The 9,131-nt window shown below is 49.8% G+C and overlaps 1 protein-coding gene across 1 annotated transcript; it reads left to right on the top strand.

The window, feature by feature from the left end:
- Positions 1 to 1,220: 1,220 nt before the first annotated feature.
- On the top strand, positions 1,221 to 2,848 carry LOC146257966 (ras-related protein Rap-2b). Its single transcript, XM_084674434.1, has 2 exons — positions 1,221 to 2,270; positions 2,596 to 2,848. The coding sequence occupies exon 1, from the start codon at positions 1,669 to 1,671 to the stop codon at positions 2,218 to 2,220; it is 552 nt and encodes a 183-aa protein (XP_084530560.1). The 5' UTR covers positions 1,221 to 1,668; the 3' UTR covers positions 2,221 to 2,270; positions 2,596 to 2,848.
- The last annotated feature ends 6,283 nt before the right edge of the window (positions 2,849 to 9,131 follow it).

The raw sequence follows: 9,131 nt of genomic DNA, 5'->3' as shown, positions 1-9,131 counted from the left end.
AAGGAGGGGGCAGGGGGGTGATAAGGAGGGGGCAGGGGGGTGATAAGGAGGGGGCAGGAGGGTGATAAGGATGGGGCAGGGGGGTGATAAGGAGGGGGCAGGGGGGTGATAAGGAGGGGGCAGGGGGGTGATAAGGAGGGGGTAGGGGGGTGATAAGGAGGGGGCAGGGGGGTGATAAGGAGGGGGCAGGGGGGTGACAAGGAGGGGGCAGGGGTGTGATAAGGAGGGGGCAAGGGGGTGATAAGGAGGGGGCAGGGGGGTGATGAGGAGGGGGCAGGGGGGTAATAAGGAGGGGGCAAGGGGGTGATAAGGATACAAATCCAAATACCCCCCACAGTTGAACACACATTTAACTGCAAGAACATTATAAATGTGCCACCCCAGAAGAGAAACTAAAGAAGACGTCAACAGATTCAGCAGAGTTTGTTATACTGGGGGGATGTTCATCTGCGACCTTTAGACCCACATTCAAATGTTCTACCCAAGCTATACCCCCCACCCCCCCCCCCCAGCCCAGCTATGCTTACCACCCCCCCCCCCACCCTCGCCCAGCTATGCTTACCACCCCCCCACCCCACCCCCCCAGCCCAGCTATGCTTACCACCCCCCCACCCCCCACCCCCCACCCCAGACTGCACCAGAGCTGGTATCAATCGACTTGTACACAACAAATCAATGTGGTGGTTATGAGCACTGAGACGGATTACATAACTCAACGACCAGTGTTATACATTGATAACACTGTTCATGGCACCTGTGGGCTCCTGTGGGTGTGTGAGAGGTGGGGTGACTCACTTCCGTTTCTCTGCATAAGCGGATGATGTTGCAATGCAGTAAAACACGCTTTGAGTACAGGATGAGTGAGTACAGTGCAGGCCTGTTAGACTAGCATTATGTATATTCCAGTGCTAATCCTTCTACCTCGGGAAAATGTCTGAACTTACGAAACTATTACGGGTGAATTCAATTAACAACCCACTAAGGATTCTTGCTGAGCTGATAAAATAAACGTTTAAAGTTATGTTATGGTTCTACATAATAGCCGACTGTTTTTCTGACAATTTAGAATCTGCAAAGAAACCTAACCTTTCACAATCGGGCGCATGAATGCTACGATGTTTTGAGTCAAGTAAAAATTGTATTTTGCTCGTAGTGGAAGTGAAAATAGGCTACACAGATCCTGTGCTGTGAGTCATCAATTTCACCGAGGTGTCGAAACTAGGAAGGTGTCAAACAATAAGGAGTGGCAAGAAGCTGGTGTGAAGACTACTTATGGAAGCGGATACCAGCAGACAGGGATCACTGCCGCTTTAAGAAAACGGAGGCGCCGACGGTTCAGAAGTTGACGTACGGACGCAGGCTGCGTGCTGTAGAGAGTGGGCAGGAAGAGAGCGCGGTGGATAACTCAACGCAGGAGACATAGAACAAGGACCGGGATTTAGCGGGGCTCGACATGATACATTTCTAATGCTGGGTCACGGTCGAAAGCTCTCCTTTTCTCACCCCGTAGTGGACGACCACGCCCCGAGGAACCCGCGGTTTCAAAACGAAAACTGCAAACACCGGAGAGGCATAACGGCATAGCTGCCTGCGCTTTGAAACACTGCAGGGCGGGGAGAGCATTCTAAAGGAAGGAGAGGGAGAGAGAGGGGGGACTGTCTCGGAACCATGAGAGAATACAAAGTAGTCGTTCTGGGATCTGGTGGGGTTGGCAAATCCGCCTTGACTGTCCAGTTTGTGACGGGGTCCTTCATAGAGAAATACGATCCCACGATAGAGGATTTCTACCGAAAAGAGATTGAGGTAGACTCCTCGCCCTCTGTGCTGGAAATCCTAGACACTGCGGGAACTGAGCAGTTCGCGTCCATGCGAGATCTCTACATCAAGAACGGGCAAGGATTTATTCTCGTCTACAGCTTGGTCAACCAGCAGAGCTTCCAAGATATCAAACCCATGAGGGATCAGATCATTCGGGTGAAACGGTACGAGAGAGTGCCGATGATACTGGTCGGGAACAAGGTGGACTTGGAGGGCGAGAGGGAAGTGTCGTCCGGGGAGGGTAAGGCTCTGGCGGACGAGTGGAACTGCCCGTTTATGGAAACTTCAGCCAAAAATAAGATCTCGGTTGACGAACTGTTCGCCGAGATTGTCCGACAAATGAACTACTCCTCCACGCCGAACGGAGACGACCAGTGTTGCTCGTCATGCGTCATTCTTTAAAGAAGAGACTCGTTATATGTTTTAATTTTGCTCGATTTAAGTTCGCAGTGGTGAGTGTGTGAGTTTGTTTTTCAAATCTTGTTTTCTACAACAACTTACGAAACCAATAAGTTTGTGTCTTGAAATTCACGTGTGCTAACAACGTTTTGGAAAGTGTCCTACTGTAACGCACACTAGAAAAGATATCGTTAAAAAAACGGTTTACAATTCTGGATACTTGAATGTTCTGGGATTTAGGAAAAATACAACTCAAGGATGGGCGCTTTTATTAGATTATTTTGAGGAGAAAATGGGCCCCGGTGCCTGTCCACAACAACCATTTTGAACTTTTAACAAAATAACGGACCTTTTGACTTTATCTTTCTGTTTTGGAAGTGTGTTACAGGAAGTGTACAGTTCTCTGTGGCTCCTTGGACAGGAAAGAGGGGAGGAATGCTGTGGTGGGTGGAGGACGAAGGGAGCAGACGAGAAGGAGGAGGAGGGGGGAGGGGTGAGGAGGGTAAAGCACTCTTCAGGAATTCACAGCGACTGGAGTAGCTAGCAGCATGCTCGGTGTTTACCGTTGATGACAGTACGAGCTGTACAGTTCAACCAGTCCTCACTGTACCTGACTCCCTCCCCCCACCACTCCACCCCCCCTCCCCCCCCCCCCCACACACACACACCTTCACCTCCACCACAAACACTGGGACATGGATCATGGACACCAGGACACTTCCATGGAAGTTTGGCTGACTGTGGATGAAGAAGAAAAAAACTATATTTTGTTAAATGACTGCACATTAGGAGGGGGTGAGGTGGAGGGACTGGGGTGGGGTGGGGGGGGCAGTTAAGCATCAAGTGGAACCTCTCTACACCTCCAACCCCCCCTCACCTGTTGGAATTCACTTCAACCATCTAGTTCCTCTTTTCTCTCCTACGTGACGCTACTGTTTCACTTCTGTTTTGCCATGTCTGTCCTCCTGACCTCTGACACACACACACACACACACACCCTTGTCTAGTGCCTTTTCAAGTGAGCGCATTCAGTGCCACCCTGGTGGGCTCCTACAGGAGTGAGCAGCCGTCCTCAGCAGTGACCTGGGTCTGGAGGAACTCCTGTCTGAAGAGAAAAACATTACAAAATGCTTGTGTTGATCAAGCAATGGCGGTTTGCTCTCCCTACTTTCGGTTGAAAACGGAGGTGTTTCTTTTGCGACATGTCCGCTGGGTTTGGGACAAACAGAGATTTGGGATCTGCAGGTTCTGACACCGCTCCAACACGCGCTCCCAGCCGGCGCGCTCTCTTCCAGAACCCTTCGATCAACGGAGTTTTACATTTTCTGTTTCATTTTTGTTGTTTGTAACAGAAAATGTGATGTACCATTGAGGAAAAAAAATAAATCTAACCTGATTGTAAGTTTAATTTCAGACCAACCTTTTAACAATGGTCTGTCTGTTTGAGAAAACAAAGACTTTTAATACAAAATGCATTTCTAAAAAAGGTGTTTTTTCTCACTGTGTTCAGAGTCTCTAACATTGTTCCTTTCTAGGTGGTCAGAGGGGTCTGAAGAACCCAGGAATAGCTTCCTTCCTTATTAAGACGTGGGGCTAGCTTAGTGGTTAGAGTATATGATAGTTGGCCTGTGTTAGCTGTTGTTAGCCTTGGTTTTGGTTGGCCTACCTTTAGTGTGGGGGTGTCGCAGTACAGGGAAGATAGCATTGTGTGGCTACGTCAAAGCTGGTGTAGGGAATGCTGAGTTCACTCTTGTGGAGGGGGAGGGGGGGGCTGGTGTTGGGACATTCTAGAGAGAGAGTGTGAAATGTCAGAGTTCCAAACAATGGCTGCCGGAGTCTCCCTCCAACAGGTGGGCTGTAACCGTGTGGGGTGTGTGTGTGTGTGTGGGGGGGGGGGGATTCCCCAGCCTACCTCTCCTACCCCTCGCTGTGTAATAAACATCAGAAGAATTTGCCATTTGGCAAGAGAAAGTTTAGCTTGCTGCATGCTCGCTTCCTGTCCTCCCTCTCTTCTTCCCTCTCTTCCTGCACAGGGAGAGAGAGAGACAGGGAGAGAGAGAGAGAGATAGGGAGAGACAGGGAGAGAGAGGGAGAGACAGGGAGAGAGAGAGAGACAGGGACAGAGAGAGACAGGGAGAGAGAGAAAGAGACAGGGAGAGAGAGAGAGACAGGGAGAGAGAGAGACAGGGAGAGAGAGAGAGAGAGACAGGGAGAGAGAGAGAAAGAGACAGGGAGAGAGAGAGAAAGAGACAGGGAGAGAGAGAGAAAGAGACAGGGAGAGAGAGAGAAAGAGACAGGGAGAGAGAGAGACAGGGAGAGAGAGGTAGAGAGAGAGAGGGAGAGAGAGAGACAGGGAGAGAGAGAGAAAGAGACAGGGAGAGAGAGAGAGAGAGAGAGGGGGAGAGAGAGAGAGAGGGTGAAAGTTTAACTTCCTCATGTTCCCCAGTCCGGCTGTGTGCTTCTCAGTCTGGACAGCAGAAACAGAAGGATATTGAACATCAGGCTCATCAAACTCAGGGGATGGGACATGCTCGGTGCTTCAAGAGGTTTCATTTCAAGAGGTCACAATTTAAATTTTTGGCTGTACTTCTCATTGCGTTGGTTAAAAACGTCTGCTTAATGAATATACGATTATTTCCAGAACAACACATGCCAACCTTACCCCTCTAGGGCATGGGACTGGCTGCCATTTTGAATAGTTTGCTTTCTAGCTACTGCTGTCATGTGAGGCCACAGTGACACAGGAAGTGATGCAACAGCCAGGGAGCGTGTGTGGGTGTGTGTGCATATAGAGGGTTTAATCACTATAAAGGCTCATGTGAATTACAGGCTTCTCATCTCCAAACTCATGTGTAGAGTTTAGGTGTAGAAACTTGCATTTAAATTTCTATGGGACATCACCATGACAACACTGGAGCATTCTCTTGCTGGTGATCTACACACACACACACACACACACACACACACACACAGGTATTCACACAGACACACATTCTGTGCAACACCCAAACCTTCTCAATTCCCACAGATTCCCACTGCTCCTTGTAGACCACACTCTGGTGTATATTCCCACTGCTCCTTTTAGACCACACTCTGGGCTATCCTCCTGTCTATACACGTGCTCACACACATCAACGCCCCAAGGGGCGGGGCTGGGAGTGTTTGGCTGAGTGAAGGAGTTTGTTTTATAGCCTAATTATTGCTTAATCCCTCTTGCTTATCTACATTGAGTGTTGGTCTGTATAGCAGCCTCTCCTCCAGCCTCTCCCCCCAGCCTCTCTCCCAGCCTCTCCCCCCAGCCTCTCCTCCAGCCTCTCTCCCAGCCTCTCCTCCAGCCTCTCTCCCAGCCTCTCCTCCCAGCCTCTCCTCCCAGCCTCTCCCCCAGCCTCTCTGACGCTGACGGAGCGGGTATGTCCCCGAATTCCTGTCATGTTCCTGGTTCCTCCCGCTCGTCTGCCCGGGCTTGTGTTGCTGGGAGGGTGTGTGTGTGCGTCTGTGTGTGTGTGTGTGTGTGTCTGTATGTGTGTGTGTGTGTGTGTGTGTATGCTGAGAGAGTAAGTGGTCAGAGCAAGGAGGGATTTTACTGGAAAAATGAGAGAGAGAAACTTGTCCAGACTTGACCTCAGATTCCTCTTGTCCTTCCCTGTTTGGCACCACAGTCAACCTGTCTCAACAAGTGTCTGCTACATCATTATTAGTAGTGTTATTATTGATACTAACAAGAGGCTGGAGACCACACTAACCCTGACCCCTGACCCTGGAGGGCAGAATCCCCCTCCTCCACCACTCCTCCAACAGCCTCTCTCCTCCAACAGCCTCTCTCCTCCAACAGCCTCTCTCCTCCTTCTCCTCTACTCCTTCTCCTCTCTTAGGGCCTCATTTACAAACATTTTGACCGCAGCTTAATCTGCGCCTTTGCCCAACCGCAAATAGCGCACGGTGTGTTTCCGCATTTTGCGTGGTATTTATCAAACCAGATCCTCGTCGGGCATTCAGCGCCTTACTCCGCCCTTTAGTGTTAATTAGCGCGCCGTTAGAAGACGGGAGAAATCACCTGCATGTTACTGCCACCACTGGTGATTCGAGGAAAAGAAAAAGAAAGTTTAGCGAACAGGAGATTGAAATATTAGTTCACAAAGTTACAGCTAACATTAACATGTTACTAGGAAGAACTACACCTCTCCTCCCATCTCTTTGCAGCACACACCAACTTTCCCCTGGAGCGGTAATCTGCGTTTTTACTCAAGTGCGCTGCCTTTGTAAATACGGTTTTATGTCTTTACCCTCTATTTTACACCTGAAATGGGCACAATCCTGTTGGTACATGAGGCTGGCAACCTCTTTAAGGGGAGGGTGTGGTTTCTCACACAACATAGTCTGTGTGTGTGTGTGTGTGTGTGTGTGTGTGTGTGTGTGTGTGGGGAGCATCACCTAGTTCCAAGAAGAAGCTTTTGAAAGTGTTTGAGATGTGCTGATGAACTTTACTCCAGGTAAGAATGTTTGATGTTGCCTCTAATGCTGGCTGCTTCTGCTGATGAGCCATGCAAGAACGTGAGTGCGTCTTCATGTTTGTGTCTCTGTGTGTGTGTGTGTGTGTGTGTGTGTGTGTCTCTGTGTGTGTGATATCTGCTGAGGCCTCGTTCAACAGAGTCCCTCCCGCCTCTTCCTCCTCCCATACCCCAATCAGAAGGCCCAGTCTCTCTGTTTCTCTTCCTCCTCCCCTCTTCTGAGATTCTCTCTCCTCCCCTCTTGTAATGCGTTCCACCATGTGACAGTCATGTGACAGTCATGTGACAGTCATGTGACATAGACAACTTAAGGGTTAGGCTTGGAACCATTTCCTGTTTTGTAGACACATCAGCGGTCCATCTCAAAGCAGGCAGTGACGTCGTCACGGTGACGTCGTCACAGTGGACCCATTGTTCTGGATAAGATGATAAGGTGAGCTCAACTTTCCTTCCTCCAACACCTGAAAAACAGTAGAGATTAGAGACTGTCTCACTGACTATCTCTCTCTCTCTCCCTCTCTGTATCCACATCTCTATCATTCACTTTCTTCCTCTTTATCTCCCTCTCTATCTTTCCCTCCCCCTTTCTTTCCATTCTCTCTCCCCCTCTCTCCCTCCTCCCCTCAGCTCGCTGTCTTCTTGTCGCTCTCTCAGTCTCTTGTCTCTCTGTCTGGGAGCAGAGTTGTGTTCTCATGTTCGTCATCAGATCTTCTCCTGGGAGAGCTTCACAAGAACGTCCCTCCAGGACCAAGAGGGTCAAAGGTTAGCATGACAACACTGTGGAACAGCAACAAGAAGCTGGCTGTGTGTGTGCGTTTGCACAGTTACAATCTCAGCCCAGCTGAGCGATGAGGATGATGAGGATGATGATGAGTGTTATTCCCTCTTTGTAACAGTCAGAGCAGTGGGATCCCCCCTCCTACTCACTGGCCTGGTCTTTGTGTGTGTGTGTGTGTGTGTGTGTGTGTGTGAGAGCAAACACGTCATGCCCGAGCTGGAACACCCTCCTGATGATGTTGACTGAAAACAGCTGACAGTGATCATGACATAGAGTCACCGCTCTGTTCAGCATTCATCACCGCTCTGTTCAGCATTCATCACCGCTCTGTTCAGCATTCATCACCGCTCTGTTCAGCATTCATCACCGCTCTGTTCAGCATTCATCCGTCACCACAGAGACTGAAACGTGCGTGTGCACGTGAACACCTCCTCTTACCCACACCTGAAATGGCTTCTGGGAGTTCTGGCGAGGAAGCTGCTCATATCCTGTGAAGACGTACGGTTGAGCTAGCGGGGTTTCGGTGGTCGAGGGGCTCGCCCCGGGACCCACACTGTTAGTGGGGGAAACTAATAACCACTAATACACTACAACCTAGTGTGTGTCTACCTAAAATATATATGTGACTGGTGTCACAAGACAAGATGTATGTGTGTGTGTGTGTGTTTAAGAGTGTGTGTGTGTAAAAGTGTGTGTGTGTGTGTGTCTGAGAGTGCGTCTGAGAGTGTGTGTAAGAGTGTGTGTGTGTGTGTGTGTGTAAGAATGTGTGTGAATGCTGTCCTGTCTTGTCATTGGGAAATCCAGACTGGGCAGGAAGGAAGCAGATTCCACTTCCTGTCCGTAATCACTGTCTTCTCTCTCCCTCCTTCTATTCTCTATGTTATTGCATCCCTTTGTTTTTGCCCTTCTTGCAAGCTCCCCACTGACACACAGAGGGGATGGCTGCAGCTCAGTGGTTAGAGCATGTGAGTGTAGACAAGGAGGTTGCAGGTTCAAATCTACCCACCTGTACATTGCTTTGCATGAGAGAGACAGAGGGAGAGGAGGAGAGTCTCTGTCTCTCTCCCTCCAACCCCTCCTACCTCCCCTCCCCTCATAACTTTCTGGCGCAACCTCCAGTCCCTATCTCCCTCCCATTTCTCTATTGTAACATCCTCCCTCCCTCCCATTGACGAGTTCTCGTCCCACCCCACTAACACTGCCACCGACTCCTTGTTAACCACTTTAACTGTATCACTTGACTCTCACTGTCCCCTGTCAATCAGGCCTGCACGATCTTCTCCCTCCTGCCCGTGGCTTACGGATGTTATTCGTGAAGAACGGTCCACCCTTCGAGCAGCTGAGAGGAGATGGCGCAAGTCCAAAGTTGGTCTGCACCTTGATAAGTATCACTCCCTCCTTAAATCCTTCTCTTCTCACATAACTGGTGCTAAAACCCTCTACTTTCTGAACAAAATTAACTCTGCTTCAAACCCCCAAAAACTTTTCTCTACCTTCTCCACCCTTTTTAACCCACCTCCCCCACCCCCTCCCTCCACCCTGACAGCAGACGACTCCCTCCTTCTTTGAAAAAAAAGTTGCCGACATTAGCAGTCGGTTCCCTAAACCCACCTTTCCTACCCTCTCAC

The sequence above is a fragment of the Hypomesus nipponensis genome, chromosome 15 (genome assembly GCF_054491055.1).
Source record: "Hypomesus nipponensis isolate SF chromosome 15, ASM5449105v1, whole genome shotgun sequence".
Lineage (NCBI taxonomy): Eukaryota > Metazoa > Chordata > Actinopteri > Osmeriformes > Osmeridae > Hypomesus > Hypomesus nipponensis.
Note: the sequence above shows the minus strand (reverse complement) of the source record. Positions and strands in the feature narration are given on the sequence as shown.

Coding starts and splice junctions, on each gene's coding strand:
- LOC146257966 (XM_084674434.1), top strand. CDS start 1,669: ATGAGAGAATACAAAGTAGTCGTTCTGGGATCTGGTGGGGTTGGCAAA.